The sequence below is a fragment of the Conger conger genome, chromosome 4, assembly GCF_963514075.1.
Source record: "Conger conger chromosome 4, fConCon1.1, whole genome shotgun sequence".
NCBI classification, from domain to species: Eukaryota; Metazoa; Chordata; class Actinopteri; order Anguilliformes; family Congridae; genus Conger; species Conger conger.
The window spans coordinates 11,038,484-11,058,757 of record NC_083763.1 but is presented as its reverse complement, the minus strand read 5'-3'; the positions used below and the strand labels follow the sequence as shown (position 1 = coordinate 11,058,757).

Genomic DNA, 20,274 nt, shown 5'->3' with positions numbered 1-20,274 from the left:
TGAGTGCAAGTAATGCAAAACTGCAGCTACTTACCATGTGCTCTGCTTCTCAAAATAACGTATGCGCTATACAATATGGATACAATCAGATTCATTAGCTACTAGGAATTCTAGACCCTGCGAAAGAATCGTGTTCTGGGTCCCCTGAGCAATATTAATCCTACTGGAGTTTTCATGGGCCTTCTCCGGCTGTGTTACCTAACTGTTTCTAGGGACCCCCCAACCCCCCCCCCCCCCACCCCCCCCATCACCACCTTTCACCCCACTAGTGAGGACTCTGGTGCAGCACCACTGGAATATCAAGCAAAATATTTCCTTTTGACAGTAATTCATAGGCCCTGTTGTCGGTCTCCAGAAAAACCTTTTAGTGGAGTGCGTAATAAAAACAAGGTCATGCACTCAGACAATACCATACGACTTTGCACACAGATTGCTTTTGACTTGGTGTAGTTAACAGGCACTATTTTAATGACAGCCGTGAGTGGCTTCCACATCCGCTGGGAAGGATGTAAAAGTACCCAAGCCCAGTCTGCATACTACGGTGGCTCTGAACTAAAATAAAATGCAAAAAAATAAAAGTCTTCGGCCTTGAGGTTCAGATGCAACATACAAAAGCAAAAAGGAGTGGTCCAGAAGCGAAAATGTTTGTTCCTGTTTTGCAGTTCTGGACCACTCCTTTTTGTTTTTGTACGTAGCATCTCCACCTGAGGGCTGATTTTGTGTTTTGCACTTCAAAGCCACCGTAGCCCTTGGATCGGTATTGATTCACATCAGTGCACAGAATTCCAACACCTTCTTTCTCTTTCTTTTCCAGCTGTTAGTCTGAAACAAAGCAGTAATTACAAAACTTATTTAGCGCGTGGATGAAGAGGTGCTCATTCGCGTGGCTGGGAGTTTCGCTGAGTGTGATTTTTCTAGAGCAAACAGCAATTAACCCCCCCCCCCCCCCCCCCTCCCAAGTTGTTGGTTTCACAACAACTGAATTTACTGTGTTTCCCGTTTGTTGACTCTTGTAGAACATTGTTTCATATTGGGTGTGAAATAGTCACTTATTATGAGGCGCTGAGCGCATCAGAGAATCAGCAGGGATCCTTGTGCAGGTAAGTGAGACGCAGTGGTAACTCGAGAGGGAGAGGAATTATATTTGATGTTGAAGAGAAAAGGAAAAAAAAGGAATAAAATAAATGAATGTAGAATGTATTCTGATTGCGTACACCCTCAACACAACAGTTGCTGCTGTTGCACAGTACTTGTCAACAATGTACTCCAATAGGGCTGTGTGTGTGTGGGTGTGTGGGGGTCACTGTGTAAAAGAGTGAATATATGGAATAATCCATACGTGTCAGTTATCTAACTCCTCTCAGACAACTGTCTGCAAAGAAACTGACTCATAAACTGGCAGATGTGGGGTGTCTCGGTGGCGCAGCCTGCAGAGCACTGACCGCATGCTCATTGTGAGCCGCGACGTCAGCGGCTCGAATCCGACCGTCTGACAATTTGTCGCATGTCTTTCCCTCTCTCTCGCCCCCATTCTTCCTGTCTCTATATACTGTCCAATAAAGCTGAAAAAAGGCCTAAAAAATATCTTAAAAAAAAATAAAAAATAAACTGGCAGATGTGTATCTCAACAATTACTCCTGCCCCAGTGCCCGGGTTAGGTTGTGCTGCGCTGAGTATCCGGGGTTCAGCTGGTGTCTGCCGGCTGCCAGATTCCTCCACCTGTACCTCCGAGGGGAGCGATTGGTGGAGCAGTGCAGGGTTACACTGACACTCACGGTCGGGGGCACTGCACACCTTGGACGGTAGCCCAATCACACAGAGAGATGGCATTCAGCTCTGAGGAGCCTGTTTTCATGACCTGTCCCCTCTGATGTATCTGTATCTGACAGGCTCTGAAATGTGTTCGCATCACACTCTCTCAGAAATAAGGGGACAGTTGAGTAAAGTATTTGTTTCTTACATGTTATCTAGTTCATGTTTGTATACAAAGTGACTGACAGTTGATTTGACTAAGCAAGGAACACATTTCCCAAACTTACCCTGCAATAATTACCTATTTGGGTAGTAATAAGTACCACTAACAAGTAAAAAAGTACAAATCAACCACATACTGTATGTACAGTACTTGCTGGCTATGGCTAGCATTTTAGGTGCCCATAGGGCAACAGAGTGCAGTACTAAAGCTATTCAAAACATGTATCTGGTCTGTTACCAAAATAAACTATGTGCAAAGCATTTATTTTGTTTGGATTCCTGCCCACTAAAATCCAATTCAGCCTCATAGTTGAAGACGACTGACAGTTACCCATAGTGATGTTGATTTTCCGCACTCTGTTGGAAAACTCGGTTATACAAAATAACTTTGTAAAGGGACTGTGGGCCTGAATAAATCAACTGAACTAATAAATTAATCACTGAACTGTAAACGTACTGAGAGCAATGACAGGGGAATGTTTCTTCACACAATCGTTCATGGCAACATAATAAAAAATTAAGGATTGCGGGGTTTATTATTGAGGTCTTTATACATGTTTTTGGAAAAACAGAAATGTAAAAGAGAGTGAGAAACTTACACTTGTTTCATGACATATTAAATTCAGGCTGATGTATTAAAAGGTTTGCGAGCGAATACTTTGCAATAAGGTTCATGAATTGCTAACTAATGTATTTGTTAACATGACTTAATAATGGACAAATATATTAATTAAGCATGAAATTAAATACATTAACAGAGCTGTTTGGATTAACTTCTCAGCAGTAGTTAGTTCACAACTTGATGCTAATTCATGGAACTTCATCGTAAAGTGTTGCAAGCGCATAAATCAAATGTTTGAATTTGACGAGCTTTATGCTAATGTCCCAGATTTGCCCCATTTATCGATTCGATTGACTGGGTTCCATAACACTGCATGCTGTCTGTAAAATAAAAGATACCTTTAGTCAAATTGTGTCAGAGGGCACCGTCCCTCCACTTTAAACAAAAGAATGATCTTTGACCCAAGGAATGGTCATGAGCTGTGTGGACTTCCATTATGACATCACCTTCCGTTGTCACTCATTGGTTTACCCCTGCCTGTCAATCAAAGGCAATCACCCATCAGCGGCCAATAGTGTGGAGCAACAGAATGATGCAGTATGCAGTTGGAGTTTAAACTTTGTCCCAGAGTGGCTCCACACAGACACAGTCACACTGGACTGTGGCAGGAACGTGTAACTTTTGAGAACATTTCCTGTTTTTCCCCAAAGGTACTACAATCCGGGGACTGGAATAATGGCACACTATGGAGACCAGGTAAATCAGATATTTTTTATAATTTCTCTGCTTATAACTCCTTACCGGGATTTGTTTTAGGTTGGGCTATCAGTTATGTAGTGCTTTCAGCGTAACACAGGCCAAAGTTCAGGGAATTCCGCCATTCCCAGCTTGGTGTGTGTGTGTGTGTGTGTGTGTGTGTGCATGTGTGGGCGTGCATGTCTACCTGCATGTGTATATTTGGTTTCAAGTGCTGCTCTTTTACTATCGTATCAGATACAAATTTTAGAACAAAATGTAATATTGCGAATATGAAATGAATGCGATGGTATGCTGATCTGAAATTAATCTCCAATACTCTAAATCTAATTTAAAAGTTCTTCAATTACATTTGTGGACGTCTTTGAGCGTGTTGACGGCAAAACCAAAAAATAATTAAAAGATTACAACAAACAAGGTTTTCAGGAACAATCTAGATTCATTGCTTTTCACTGGGCGTGCTTGGAATGCTAATGCAGGTACACCCTCACGTTCTGCCGTCCTCAATGTTACCTGTGCCATCTCCACTAGGGCTGCGATGGAACAGACTTATTAGACCTGCTGTTTGACCAGACCGACGGCATCCTACGTAACGAGGAACTAGGGCACCATGGAAACCAACCGTGGCCAATCCCAGATCGTGGTGTGAGTGACATCACTTTTTCTGTCTTCATGTCTGTAGGGCACCGTTTGTATCTCATGTTTGTATACCCTGCTGAAAAAAACAGCTCAAGCTAGGTTTTGAAACAGCTGGTAGCTGGTTGATCAGTTCAGACGAGCTCCATACTCAACACGGTTTGACTAGCTCTAGCAAGGTTTTGAAACAGCTGGTAGCTGGTTGATCAGTTCAGACCAGCTCCATACTCAACACAGTTTGACCAGCTCAAGCTAGGTTTTGAAACAGCTGGTAGCTGGTCATTTAAGCTGGTCATAGCCAGATTTTACACCAGGGTTTACATCGTGGTCTGTGATTTCTGTTAGTCTCTCCGTCTTGTTTTTGCCTACTCTGTGTATCTGTGCCTGTGTGTGTGTAGCTAATCATGGTGGAAAAGGCGTAACAGTGTAACCGCGGCTTCATAACGTATCTAGCGGTGTCTCTGTTTTTGTTTTCATGGGCTTGTGTGTAACTGCAGATGATGAGCCAGGTCGATGACACTGTCAACTTCCTGAATGCCTTGCTGAGCGGCAGCGACTCAGTGTCGGAATCCCCCTTGTGGTCCCCCCTCTCCCAGCGACAGTGGCATCAGTGAGGACCCCCACTCCGATCAAATGGACAGCCCACCACCCCCTGACAGCCCCCCTCTGGAGCCCCACTGCCTCAGAGCTCTCGCCAACACTAAATCTGCATTGGGCGCCGCGGAGCCTGGCTGCTCAGCTAACCTGGGTGAGACACAACTGGACACTTCCTCGACAACCGCAGATACTGTAGAGCAGTTGAAATTGTACTTCCCTCTAGGGTCTTTCAGCGAACTTATCCCTGGTTATGGGTATGCACTTTGTTGTACGTCACTCTGGATAAGAGGGTCTGCCAAATGCCAATAATGTAATGTAATGTAATGTAGAGCAGAAACAAATGCAAGAACTAACTAAAGAAAACATATACATGCATGTATGCACACAAACACGTGCAAACTCACATACACACATATGCACGAACGCACACATTAACATACACAAACAAACACCCACACACATACACATACACACACACGCACAAACACACACACACACGCATGAACACACACACACAAACATTGAAACAGGAATTCACATCAGCCCAAGAACTGGCAAATAGAAAATAATTCTGCCATTTTGTTTAGCTTAAGTTTGGGAATCATTACAGTAGAAAGGAAAGGGAGGAGGTTGGAAAGGTGAGAGGTAATTTCCCAAAATGGCCTTATAGACGAAGCTATATGTTGTAAAAGATGTCTGTTATATTCTGTGGTACAGTGTACGGTTATGAATGAGAGAATCCCATTCCAATTTTAATGGACAAGGCACCAGACACCCATAATTCTATAGCAGCAGCACCTAACCTGTCACAGGAAAGAATCCTCTCGAAGGAGTTTTTGCTTCGATCTGAAAGATAAGTAGAGATTATTTATGAAGTAAAAATACATTCTTACAGTAACCATGATTTGCACTTTATAGTAAGCTTGTCAATATTCTAAGATGTCAAGAATGGTTTCTGTCAAACCATTGCTCCAGGTTTTTGTAAGAAGACAGACGGTTGATGGATCTTCTCTTTCACATACTAATCCCTGTATTGTAAGGTTCCTGACAGTATCTTAAAGGCCCTAAAGGCCCCATGGGACTGACCAAACAGGGTAAGGGCTTCCTGGGTGTCAAATCTAAGTTCTAGCCATCAACACATTCTCCAGTAAAACTGACCAAATTAGTGCAGAGTAAATTTGTGTGTGGTATATGAGGTCTTTATACATGTTTTTTCTTTTCTTTTGTTTTAAAACAGAAATGTAAAAGAGAGCGAGAAACGTACACTTTTTTTCTTGACACATTAAATTCTGACTGATGTATTAGAAGGTTTGCGAGCGAATAGATCATATTCCGAAATATGAGTGTGTACTTAAGCAGGGGATTAGGACCCCCCCCCCCCTTGGTGTTCACAGGGGTCATATCTGAGCTCTCTGTGCCGCAGCAGAAGGAGGCTGGCCGTACAGTTTCTTCCCTGAGAGGACTGCGGAGAGTCAGCCCGTGTCTGAACCCCTCCAGAGCCAGACAGCCTCCACATTCCCCCTCACCGTCAAAGGCCTGTTGCTGTCCAGCACCGCCGAACACGTGAGTCTGAGAGAGAGAGAGAGAGAGAGAGAGAGAGAGAGAGAGGGAGGGAGGGAGGAGAGAGAGAAAGAGAGAGAGAGGGAGAGGGAGAGGAGAGAGAGAAAGAGAGAGAGAGGGAGAGGGAGAGGAGAGAGAGAGGGAGAGAGGATGAGAGAGAGAGGAGGAGAGGGAGAGAGAGAGGAGAGAGAGGAGGAGAGGAGAGAGAGAGGGAGAGAGAGAGATAGAGGGAGGGAGGGAGGAGAGAGAGAAAGAGAGAGAGAGGGAGAGGAAGAGGAGAGAGAGAGGGAGAGAGGATGAGAGAGAGAGGAGGAGAGGGAGAGAGAGAGGAGAGAGAGGAGGAGAGGAGAGAGAGAGGGAGAGAGAGGAGAGAGGGAAGAGAGGGGGAGAGAGCGAGTGAACTATTATTGCTTTTACAGTTGACGTAAAGTTACTTTGGTTGCACTGCACTAATGTGTGGTCATGCCAATGATGCCCATTGCATTAGGATGAAGAGACATTAGCGAGTGTATTTGGATGGAGAGACTGTGGAGAGTGTATTAGGATGAGACTAAGTGGAGAGCTCTATTAGGATTGAGATAAATAACACAGTAAGACTTGAGAGGGCAGAGGATGAGAATGGAATGGACAGGGCAGTGTTGTAGGACACAGCGTTTGGACAGGGAGGCAGGAGAACGTGTGACATAGGACACAGAGACAGCGTTAGGCAGAGGATAAAGCAGAAATGTGTATGAGAACAGGAGATGCAGGGGCTACTGCAGGTCACTCTGCATGGCTTTAGATATTCATAAGCCCAGGAGAGCACATTGCTGAGGACACTGTGTTCTGCACAGAGCGCTGGCTCATTAACCTTGTCACTCTCAGAAATAGAGAATAAAATTGTACCCATCCATTATACAGCTAGCCAGAAATATGTAATCAATGTGTACCTTTTCTGTTTGGAAAACAAACTAATTTGTACCCAGAGAGAGTATTATTGACTTTCGGGAAACGTTTGGGAAATTTGTTGCCTGAAGAACAAAAATGAACCACCACTGTCACTGTATTTCTGAGAGTGTAGAACTCCACTGCTTTCAGTTGCCGGTAGCGATTGTTACATCAGCATTGGAATGTTCAGTTAAGAACACACTAATGACATATTTGTGGTCTCACACCTTAACGCAGTGGTATTCAACACCGGTCCTGGAGTACCTCAGTATAATATTTTTTGTTCCAACCACAATTTCAATCCCAGAGTTTTTAACAAGGTGTTATTTTTTCATAATAAGGTGCTTTTCACGTTCAGAGGGATTATTTACCCTTTAGCCATATTATGCCAGAAATAGCTATGCATTCCATTAAGTGCTTATTGCACTATATGGTCAACAACTGCATAAAAAGTGTTAACAAAAATATTAGACTGATCAAATTCAGGACTGAGGTGACTCAATAAGCTCCTAATTGGGTTGTGAAACACATGTGTTTAAGTTCTTTCATGTGCTATTTCCTTTCCCTTAAACTTGACACAATGTAGGTTTGGCTCGTTATCATTCGCTCTGTCTTTGAACTCTTAATTATCTACCAAACGATTAGTTTTAGTGGCCATGAATCCGTGCCTTCCGCAAATCGGGAGTCGACTGATTCACCTCGATTGATTCTGAATTATGGGATTGCAGTCGTGGAATAAAAAGCGGTGTCGACGTTGAGTAGCCCTGCTCTAAAGGGTTAACCCTCCCCTCCTCCCGCCAGACACAGCAGCCTTCCCATCAGCCCTTTCAGGAGCTCGTTCTCAACGAGGACGAGAAGAAACTTCTGGCCAAGGAGAGCGTCACTCTCCCCACCAAGCTGCCCCTGACCAAGGTGCGCTTTCTCTGTGTACCCACAGCTATGAATATAAGTATTTTTGTGCATTGCAAGTCATGGGTGCCAATAATTCTGGAGCCCACTGCATATTCCGGATATATGTTCTGCTATACGTACATTCCAGGTGTGCGCACTCCTGAATATATATTCTTCCATGTGCAAAACACAACCTTTACTCACTGTTCTTATCTCATGGGACCCAATCAGTACGAGGAGAGGATTCTGAAGAAGATCCGCAGAAAGATCCGGAATAAGCAGTCTGCCCAGGAGAGCCGGAAGAAGAAGAAGGAATATATTGATGGCCTGGAGAACAGGTACTGATTGGCAGGCCAGGGTGGTAATGCACTAACAAGCTCGCCAATAATGTCACTCTCTCTCTCTCTCTCTCTCACTCACACACACACACACACACACACAGACATACACACACACACAAACATACACATGCACACATACACACGTGCACCCACACACACATGTCCGCATGCACACATACACACACAAACGCACACACGCACACCCACACACACACACCCACAAACGCATGCCCACATACACACACACGCAGGCATAGGCACACACACACACACACACACACACACACACACACACACATACATCGGCACACAGACACACAGACACAAACACACACACACACACAGACACACAAACATACACACCGACACACACACACACAAACACACACATCGGCACACACACACACACACACACACACACAAAATAGTGTTCAACAGAGCCCCAGAATTTTTTTTTGGTTTTTGTTCCGACATTTTTTTTGCTGTAAAAGTTGTCTTTAAACAACAAGCTTGCTTTCTATTCGAAACAAGACCTCACAAATGTGATCAATCTCCATGAAATAACTATGTATTTTTTGCCAACATAATTACATAAACTGCCAGATTTTTAAGCATGTGTTTCTGTTCGGGGAAATATATTGAAGGGGTCAAAGCAGTGAATGGGAATTCATTATAAGAGTAGATGGAAAGAAAAAGAGAGAACGAGAGAGTGAGAGAGAGAGAGAGAGAGAGAGAGAGAGAGAGAGAGAGAGATGGGGTGGGGAGGGGCTGCAAGTATGGTTAACAGACTCTGCTGCAAAATAGAGGAGAGATTAACATCATGTTAACAGCATTGCAGCCAACAAAAGAAAAAGATAACACACTCTGAAGCTGACCTTTGTCGGTTGTCAGGCCTGTGTAATTTCCCAGGAACTCATGGCCTGGTTCATTTCAGTAATATCAGGCAGTCATTGCAGGAAATGCACATCACAGTAAATTGCTCTGTCTTCCACCATACAGCCAGCTGTAATTGAGTGGGGAGTCTAAAGGTTGTGTACTGGGGGCTTTTCTTTCTCTTTTTCTTGGGGGGGGGGGGGGGTTAGGGGTGTGTGTGTGTGAATTATTAGCTGGTCATTCACTGCAATAGCCAAAATTTTGTTCAGTTTTGTTCATTTTATGATTTGTCAATGGGGTAAAAAAAGGCTCATGAAGCAAACAGTAACTTAAAAGAAAGCTACTACTAATTTTTACTTGAGAACATTTTTTTTATGTCTCATTACATGACTGAAAGGTTTTTTGGCAGTGTTTACATGATGATAAGATTTTAAGTCTCATTTCATGGCTGAAAAGTTTTTTGGCAGTGTTTACATGATGATAAGATTTTAACTCTCATTGCATGACTGAAACGTTTTTGGACAGTATTTACATGACTGAAACATTTTTGGGCAGTGTTCACATGATGATAAGATTTTTAGTCTCACTTCAGGGCTGAAACGTTTTTGGGCAGTGTTTACATGATGGTAAGATTTGAAGTCTCATTACATGATTAAGATGTTTTTGGGCAGTGTTTACATGATGATAAGATTTTAAGTTTCATTACATGATTAAAACATTTGTGGGCATATTTGCATGGTGACTGAAACATTTTTGGGCATGTTTACATGATGACTAAAACATTTTTTTGGGCAGTGTTTACATGATGACAAAAACGTTTTTTTGGGCAGTGTTTACATGATGACTAAAACGTTTTTTTGGGCAGTGTTTACATGATGACTAAAACATTTTTGGGCAGTGTTTACATGATGACTAAAACATTTTTGGGCAGTGTTTACATGGTGACTAAAACGTTTTTTTGGGCAGTGTTTACATGGTGACTAAAGCGTTTTTTTGGGCAGTGTTTACATGATGACTAAAACATTTTTGGGCAGTGTTTACATGATGACTAAAACATTTTGGGCAGTGTTTACATGATGACTAAAACATTTTTGGGCAGTGTTTACATGATGACTAAAACATTTTGGGCAGTGTTTACATGGTGACTAAAACGTTTTTTTGGGCAGTGTTTACATGATGACTAAAACGTTTTTTTGGGCAGTGTCTACGTGATGACTAAAACGTTTTTTTGGGCAGTGTTTACATGATGACTAAAACGTTTTTGGGCAGTGTTTACATGATGACTAAAACATTTTGGGCAGTGTTTACATGGTGACTAAAACGTTTTTTTGGGCAGTGTTTACATGGTGACTAAAACGTTTTTTTGGGCAGTGTTTACATGATGACTAAAACGTTTTTGGGCAGTGTTTACATGATGACTGAAACATTTTTGGGCAGTGTTTACATTATGACTAAAACATTTTTTCGGAAGTGTTTACATGATGACTAAAACATTTTTGGGCAGTGTTTACATGATGACTAAAACATTTTTGGGCAGTGTTTACATGATGACTAAAACATTTTGGGCAGTGTTTACATGGTGACTAAAATGTTTTTTTGGGCAGTGTCTACGTGATGACTAAAACGTTTTTTTGGGCAGTGTTTACATGATGACTAAAACGTTTTTGGGCAGTGTTTGCATGATGGCTAAAACGTTTTTGGGCAGTGTTTACATGCTGACTAAAACGTTTTTTTGGGCAGTGTTTACATGATGACTAAAACGTTTTTGGGCAGTGTTTACATGGTGACTAAAACGTTTTTTTGGGCAGTGTTTACATGATGGCTAAAACGTTTTTGGGCAGTGTTTACATGGTGACTAAAACGTTTTTGGGCAGTGTTTACATGGTGACTAAAACGTTTTTTTTGGGCAGTGTTTGCATGACGATGTCTTCTCCTCAGGATGGCCGCCTGCAGTGCGCAGAACCAGGAACTGCAGAGGAAGGTGTTCCAGCTGGAGAAACGGAACACGTAAGCGAGTCGGATGTTACCGGCCTTACGACGCCTTTCGCTCTTGTCCAACACCCTCGGGCAGCTGCCTGCCATTTCAGTTTTTCCCTGTCGTTCTCCCGACAGGTCTCTGCTGGAGCAGCTCCGCAGACTCCAGGTCATGGTGATGAACGGGTCCAATAAGGCCGCTCAGACGGGGACCTGCATCCTGGTGAGACAGACCGCCTCAGTCCCCGATGGCCGATTTCTGTAATAAGCGTCAATCGCACCAATGTTACAGTCAAAAAGAACCTACGACGGCCGTAACTGGTCAGAACATGGTGTAGGCGTCGTAGCCAACAAAAGATGGAAGGTCAGTTGGACAGGCAGACAGACAGACAGAACAACTGACACAAGCAGTTGGACTGAGACAACCTCAAAAAGGTATGGCCTGTAGCGTAGTGGTTAAGGTAAATGACTGGGACACGCAAGGTCGGTGGTTCTAATCCCGGTGCAGCCACAATAAGACCCGCACAGCCACTGGGCCCTGGAGCAAGGCCCTTAACCCTGCATTGCTCCAGGGGAGGATTGTCTCCTGCTTAGTCTTATCAACTGTACGTCGCTCTGGGTAAGAGTGCCTGCCAAATGCCATTAATGTAATGTAATGTAATAATATAGCACATGTTACTGGGATAATTTGTTCCTTACATTTTATATTTTCCTAGAGAATCATGGAGCAGGGAGTTGAAGGAGTATCTCTGAATAAGAGCATCTGCCAAATGCCAGCGATGAAATGTAAAATCTCTTGGACCGCTTCATTTTAATTTTCATAAATTAACTTTTCATTTTCTTTTATCCAGGATAACTTCTAGTATTTTTGCGAAAATTAAACCATAAAACAAAACCCAGAACAAAATTACATTTACTTTTAAGACATTTGGCAGATGTTAACCAGACTAGATGTTTAATTTCAATCATATTAAGGAGTTGAAATGGTATTAAAATTCAATAGTAAATTGCAGTAAAAATGAACATGCACATGAATTTTGGGTGAAAACCAGTTATGAGGACAAAATACTGAATATACTACATATATGACGTATGTATGTATGTTTTAGGTATGTGCATACATTTTGTATATATGAGCATATATAATATATATCTGTATTATACTTTCAACTAGATACAGATACAAATATACACCCATATATACACGTACAGTATATTCCCTTTTCCTTTTTTTGTTTCCTTGGCCTTATTTCTTCTTGTCTATGTCTCCCTGGTATCGTTTGATGTTTGACGTCCTTTTTAACTGTCATTTGGTGTATTATATGTATGTCTAAAAGAGAGTGAGAGAGAGGTAGAGAGGTTTGCAAGTCGACCAATCAATACACTATAAACCTGAAACAGACCGTTACCGGATTGATGTGGAGCAGTGGGTGGGGGTCTTGTGGGAAGAGACTTGTGCTGAGTCTTTGGGCTCATTCCAATCGGTTTTTTTTCTTGCTATTTTTTCCTACTTCTAGCTCCACCTATTTGGAGAGGCTAGGGAAAGGCCGAGAAATCGAGAAAACTTGAATTAGGCAAATGGACTGTCCTTCAAACTTCAGTTCAAAGTCACGTCAGTTACAGACGTGGCAGATGGGGAGAGGTGGATCCACGGGACAATCGTTTATACGTCAGGTTTTCCGAAAAAATACTTCTGCCAAGGATCCGCTCATGTTTTCTTACTTGAAGGAAAGATTGGGAGTTCCTAACAAGTAACATTTAACGAGTTGGAATGTCCTTAAAAATGGCAGACCGATCGATTTTTCCGGATAAGGAGCAAGTAAAAGAAAAAAGAGGGGAAAAATGAACGATTGGAATGAGCCCTTTCTCTACTACCTATGGCCTCCCTACATCTGTATCTAGGCTGTACCTTTGTCAAGAAACAAATAAATAAGGACAGTTGATCTCAGAAAACAGATGAACAGAACATGAGCGCTGTGTCATCGGGCCAGGTGGATGTATATTCGGAGACGGAACGGTTACGACCCTCTGTGAACGCGGGATCGTTTAGATCATCCTTCCTTTAGATCATCCTTCCTTCCCTCTCTTCCTCTCCGCAGGTTCTCGTGCTGTCGTTCGCTCTCATCCTGTTCCCCTGTCTTCAGCCCTCCTTCTCCGGGAGCAAAGTCCGTGAGGGAGGCGACTTCGGCGCGGTGAGAGGTCAGTCTCGATCTCCCACCTCCACGTAGGAAGCTAGCCCGGCACGCCGCGAGGAACGCTAAACAAATAACCTGAACCCCCGCCAAAACTTCAGCCCGATATTATCAAAAACGCTAAAAAAATGTCCCCATCTTGATGCTGCTAAAAACTTTAAAAGCCCATGGCTATTCGGTTAGTCCAGGGCCGGAATTTGATTGTCTCTTTTGACTGCCGCCTGTTGAAGGCCAATGACTGGAGCCTCCAATTGAACACTTCGCCCGAAGTCCATTTCTCAATTCTTCAGGGCCCATTCTTTCCATGAGATTAAATTATAATTTCAAACCAAAGAAAGAAAAGAAAAAAAGGTAAATGTGTGTTTAAAGGTCGCTTATCACAGACACTTATAATACAAACAATCTAACTCACGGAAGGCCGAACACATACTTACCATTTTCGAAAAGTGTCTGCGAAACTCATTGCATGAAACAGGACTTTATTTAAAGTAGATCCTGTCATTTATTCAGATTCAGATTTGATCCTTCCCTTAAAACGCTTATCACACTCGAGCTGTTATTTGATTGCCAGGGCCAGTTAGATGGGTTAGCTTTATTTCTGCAGCCTATTGTGATCTGGTGCCTGCATGTTTGCTAATCAATCAGGGAAAACCTTTTTATGTAAAACAGAGTCTCATCTACTGAAAAGCCAGCTCTGGCCCCGGTCAGGTTTTGGGTCGTGATTATTGTCTTTCATTCAGGAGGCCAGGGCCCGTGCCTTTTTTTTCCTCTTTGTTCTGCTCACTTCAAAAAAACGCTATATTTTTCAACTCGGTCCAGGGGGTTTGAATAGGTCCATTGGAGGGTAGAACAGAGTTCACTTCAGTAACATGAAGCAAACAAATGTCCGTCTGCCCCCAGGGTGATGTTGAGGGCAAAAAAAAAAGTAAAAGAAGCATTTTCAGTTGCTCTCTCCTGCCCCCTGCAGTCCAGTCCCGGTCCCTGCACAACATCCTGTCCTCGCGGGTCGTGGACGGCGTGGACCAGGATTATTACGCGGGAGAGGACGACGGGGTGGACAAGAACACAACGCTGCCGGCTCGGCCCGACCTCATCCCACACTCCGACCTCATCCCACACAACTCCAGCCTGGATGAGAGGGGCCATCGCCACGGAGACCCCATCACTGGCCACGTCGCCACGGTGACCTGGGCAGCGCGCCATGATACGCCTCTTAGCACGTATGCAGATGATATGTGAATGGGGGTGGGCTTGAGCATAGGGGGCCCGCACAGATTAAATCTCTGACTGCTCCTCACAGAACATCTGCCTTATTGATGTCCGTACAGTAATTTACAACTTTCTTTCAGATTCTTCTTCAAACAACCGACTTAAAAAGTTCACTTGCCTTTCATTGAGGACATCTTGCGTCCTGGATGTGATGTGATGAAATTCACCATTCTTTCTCAATATGTTTCTTAATGACTTCACAATGCATAGTCAAATTAAATGTTCTCCTTTCCTGTGAAGCAGACATATTCTGTGAATCAGACATATTTTCTAGACTTACTGTAGTTCTACAAAGGATGTCCCATGGAAGGTGAAATTCATTTCAATTAAAAGTTACACCAAGCATTTCACCTTCTGAAGCTGTACTGATTTCTTCAACCAAGAGAATCATTCCTCTGCACCTGGCATACTGAATTAGCGTGCACCCCCCCTCACACACACACACACACACACACACACAGACACACACGCACAGACATGCACACACACACACACAAACACACGCACATGAACACACACACACATGCACAGACATGCACATGCACATACACAAGACAGACACACATGAACACACACACATGCATGGCACATACACTCCCCCCCCGCCCACACACACACACACACACATGAACACACACACATTAACAGCACATACACACACACCCACACACACACACATACACACACAGGCACAGACATGTGCACATGCACACATGAACACACGCACATGAACACACACACCTTACATTGGTACTCAATCTCCCACAGAAGTCATAGGCAGCTAACACCTGTCTCTGAAGAGTGGCTGAAAGGCACTGCCAAAGCAGCTCATGAATTTTTCACCCATCTTATGTGCAAATTGTTTCTTCTTTTTTAATTTGGGGAAGATGGGTTTTTTTTTTTACCAGATGGACGAAGCTTGTGGCATTTTCCTGGTACTTTATAACTCAGGGCAACACGCAAACGGCCATTGCTTTGCACTGGTCAGGTTATGGGAGGATTCAGTGAGCATGAGGTTAGTGTTTCATTGCTGCCCTTAGTGACCAATGGGGCACCTGTGGACTGCATCTTAAAGCCGCAGAGGAAAGGTCTTCCTCTGACTCCACACTATATGCGTTTATCTGTAGAAGCAGACTGGTGACACAGCGTGTTTCAGAGGAGAACCGTGGTTGTCCAGAATGGGCAGCGGGATTTGTGCATGAATACGGCTGAGGTTGCAGACAGCTGGTCACTCAAAATTAGGGTGGGAATTGGACAAACTCAGCCCCGCATTGGTTGCCAAATTTATGTTTTAAAAAATGACTGATAACTCGGGTGTCTCAAGCTTGGCTTTCTGTTGCTCCTCGTATGGATCAATGACTTCACGAATGAATTCTCAGTCTAAATTAACCCTTTATATATCTCTTGCCCCCTCTCTCTTGAGCCCTCTGCCTCTCACTCTCCCCCTCAATTTCTCAATATCAATCAATAAGGTGTTGGATCACAAACATAAGAGTAGAATCTTCTCACCTTGACATTCTAATGCTGATGTCACAATCACTACTGGTGGTTGAAAGCAATGGAGTTCTAGAACACTGACCATTTTGAAGAAATAAAAAAGCATTCCAAAACAACCCTGCATTTTAACCTTCAAAGAGTCCAGCTTCTGCAACCAATATGCAGTGTTTCTCTGACAGCGTCCCCTTTGCGCAAATTGTTGATTTCTTCAGGGTAGGGGTGGGGGGTTTCTACCTCGCCATGAAAAGTGATATCCCCACACCACACATATTTGTGGTGTGCTGTGCTAGAATGGGAGAAGAGGTACGGTTGACAGCGAGGAGATCCACGTTTTACATTCTGCACCACCCCCTGGGCCTCTATCCTCTGTGCCCCTGGGCATCAACCTCACTAAGCACAGACGCCCTTGCCTGGCCTGGGCCATCTGCTCGGCCGTGGAGGAGTGATCGGACCGTGTCTGAAGAACATACATACGAAAGAGATAAGAGTCAGCAGCTGGTGTGGAGTGAAGTGCCGAAGTGTACATGCGCACACACGTCACACCCGGTTCAAACACGGACCTGCGTTGCCATTTCCGTGCTCGATTGATCTTGCCTGGTGCCAATTGAGCCAACCAAGAGGACCGGAAAGGCGGGGTTTGCACTTTTTTGAGAGTATTTCATAGGTTTCCGATACGGCAGACCAGTTGAGAAAAGCGGAGAAAAGTATTTGAATCCAAAACAATTACGTACGCATTGGACCCAGGTGTGAACACGCACACGTGCACGAGCACACATGTGCACGAACACACATGTGCACGAACGGGGCACATGCGCGTGCACGTACAAGCACCCGCGTGTACGCGCACAGCTGCTGAAATCACTGCTGATTCATGCCCTTAGAACCTTTTTTCTCTCCCCACCGTCGTATGACACCAGGTTCGCTGTATCTGCTTCAGAACCCCATCAGGAACAAGTGGTCAGGAGCGACAGGAGCGCAACACTCACCTCCTGAACATCAGCGAGGCTCCGCGCTTCTCACCCGAACTTCAGGTTATCGAAAGTCCGTGAGTTTCGAAAGACTGGACCCCGGATGAAGTGATTTGATGAGATGAGTATCACACTCGCGGTGGAAGTTGTCATTCGAGACGCAAGGCTCCTGTGATGGAAGGGGGCGTCAAATGGGGGGCCTGCAGTCAAAGAGCCAGGCCGCAGAACTGTGAGTGTGTGCTCGGAGAGTACTGGCACACAAAAGGCTTCATAGCACAATAAGATAAAACAGAATGTACTGTGGGTGAGTCGAGAAAAACACTGAGAATTTTTCCCAAGTTGATCTCATTCATGTTGTACTTTATTGCTGGAACAGTACCCAGTGCCATTCAATATATTGAGTTGAACGTTTCCATTCATAATCTACAGAAATGTGATATAGCAGAGGATTTAAACAGTGAAAACTATGACTTGTTGGCCACAGCAGTGTAGCGGAGTGGGCAGAAACGTGCGCAAGCTTTGTGTCTAAATTGTCGATTTAATTTGCATAAGGTATTATCTGACCAATCAGCGTTCCATGATCCAAAACAGCTGATTTTTAAAATAGCTGTTGAAAGTAAACTTTGTGGGCGTGGATAATTTTCAGACTGGATATCTGATTGGCATCTACATGACACAGACGTACCATGAAGCAGAAAGCTGTCAGAAAGCATTTTTCTAACTTCTAGCGAAGCAGAACAGACCATTCTACCAGTGTTTTATGCCAAAATGCTATTTTTTCATAAATGTTGAATGTCTCACTATAGAGTAGGCATAAAAACACATTTACACCACAAAATAAATCTGATCCAGGATGTAATTTACCCTTTAAACGCACACACCAACCATTACGGCTGCCTATCTTTTACTCTTTTTTCCCCTCTCTCTCTCGTTCACTTTCCTCTCTCTCGTATATCAAGCTGTAATGGCCGTCGCAGAAAATATGATTGTGACCTGACCCAGTTCTTTTTTTTAAACGAAAACACGTACAGTGCATTCCCGCCGGCCTCGAAGACCCAGCACAATGCAGGCACGCGGATACGCGCGCACGCACACACATGCAGCCTCGCTCTGAGACGTCCTTCCTTTATGCACACGCATCTGCTCTTTTACGATCCGCGTTTGATAAGAAAATTCAATCAGTTTCTCACAAAGGAGGCCATAGCTGCTACCAAGCCACAGTGTATTAATAATTGCAGTCTTTATGAATGTCTCGCCTTTCATATTTTCAAATGAAAATATCTAATAGGATGTATTTTTTTTATTTAAAAAGGAAACCCCTTTTTGCCGCATATTGCATACACACAGGCCGATGATGTTTTCTGTGTAACAGACAAACAGTTTCCATAATCCACCCCAGATGCCCCACATAAAAAAATGAGAAAAATGGTCAGTAATAATTGCCGTACAACGCGCTGAATCGATCCTATCCCAGGCGCTTAGTGGAGGACACAACTCGTCCCAGACTTCATGACCATATAAGGGTCCCCCTTTTCTCTGGGTACTGTGTAGTTTCCGGCCCCAATTGATGTGCTTCCGAGGTTTCGAACGGCTTTTCACAAACCCAGCGAAATACAACGGGTTACACTCACCGTCCGTAATTTCTTGGGTCTCTAATCGGTAAACTGAGGCATCCCAACAAACGTACGCGAGCAGACAGTGTGGTGTGAGTCATACATTCACAGAGATTTCTCTCTCTCCGTTTCCTTGCAGTGGATACTCCTCATATTTCACACAAACAAACTGCATGCGTTTATACTACAGAGGCAAGAAAATACTATGTTTTTTCATATTCACATTTTTTGTTTCCAAATTAGTAAACATGTTTTATTCTGATTGAGCAGGCCGGAGGTAAAACTGGATAAGACTTTCGCCTTAGGGTCTTGTCTGAAAAAGCACACTTGTCATGTGTAGGTGGTGGAGTAGAGTGGAAAAGCATGGTTTTGTTAAAAATACCCGGCATGCGAATGGTTATCTCATACAAACCCGCAAGGGTATACACTCCAGAAATATACAGCTGTGTCATGCCGTTACTCATACATTTACGTCAGATTACTGTAGACTTTTTCGACTAGTCAATATCACAACTCAAATTTCACACACACCTTTTTCTTGAAACTGACGTTGATGGCAATAGTCCTTAAATCTGTCGGCAAAGGGGATACAGGAGCGCACTTGAGGAATTCTAGACTCGATAGATGTCGAGTCAAATATACTGTGCATTACTCGTAGTTACGTGCCCATGGCTGTGGTCAAAGACAGATAATGAATATGATGCATAATTAATGTAGTAATACACTTGTAAAGAAAAAGATAATTTCTTTCTTTTCTTTGATATCAAGAACTATCACATCCATCATCTTTGTTCCACAGCTATGTGACCGTCAGTTTAATATTGTATACCATTTAAACCACCCTTTTATAAGTATGCAGAAGTGGACATACGACACGCTCATTGTTTAAATAATAATAGTAAAAAGGTTTCCCTTGAATGTCCTTGACCGCCATCAAAGTAAGATACTATGCCGTGCCCGTTCCACTGCATATAACAGTTCGTCCGTTAGATTGCAGCGGCTTTTCGCTTCAGAAAGTGTACAGTGAGATGTGGGATGTAGTCTATCCTGAGAGCAATAAACAGCGTAGCCTTTATAAAACTAGTAACGCCCCTGTTACACGAACCCCATAGTGAATCATCTGGCATTTAATGATGAGCATTTTAATTACGAAAATTAAATTGCAAGCAAAATATAATGTATTAATTCTGAACTTAATTAATTGAGTAACAAATAAACTTCACGTGATGTAGTCACAAACATCTTCACCTGTCCTGTTAGACATTCCCAAATTCTGTTGTGCCATAATATCCTCTTCAGCCATATCATATTACGATGCAATTTCATTCATTCCTCTTGCGTGCTAAATTTGTCTGATTAATAATTTATCACTTCATCACTTTGCAATCGTAATACTTTACTAAACAGTCGTCAAGTCTTTCACCATTTACAAAACAAATGCGTTTGAGATTCAGTTGATTCGGAGTAAGGTGTTTGATTTATTCGTTGGTATCAGCAGAGATTTTCACTATTACTGGTACTATACAGGAATTCAGCGTGTTGCATTTACTGAAAAGTAAGAGCAAATCCCGCTCATTGGTCCGTAGGATAGCGCGGAGCCGATGAATCTCCTGCCTTACTCGCGCAGAGCGAGTATAAAAGCTC

At 43.3% G+C, this 20,274-nt stretch overlaps 1 protein-coding gene across 1 annotated transcript; it reads left to right on the top strand.

Moving 5' to 3' along the window:
- Positions 1–3,168: 3,168 nt before the first annotated feature.
- Positions 3,169–14,898, top strand: creb3l3a (cAMP responsive element binding protein 3-like 3a). Its single transcript, XM_061240643.1, is given in 11 exon segments — positions 3,169–3,292; positions 3,824–3,937; positions 4,426–4,512; positions 4,514–4,676; positions 5,949–6,088; positions 7,814–7,924; positions 8,135–8,241; positions 11,056–11,124; positions 11,230–11,314; positions 13,191–13,290; positions 14,251–14,898. Coding segments are annotated over 11 exon segments (1,269 nt in total). The 5' UTR covers positions 3,169–3,271; the 3' UTR covers positions 14,523–14,898.
- Positions 14,899–20,274: the final 5,376 nt, after the last annotated feature.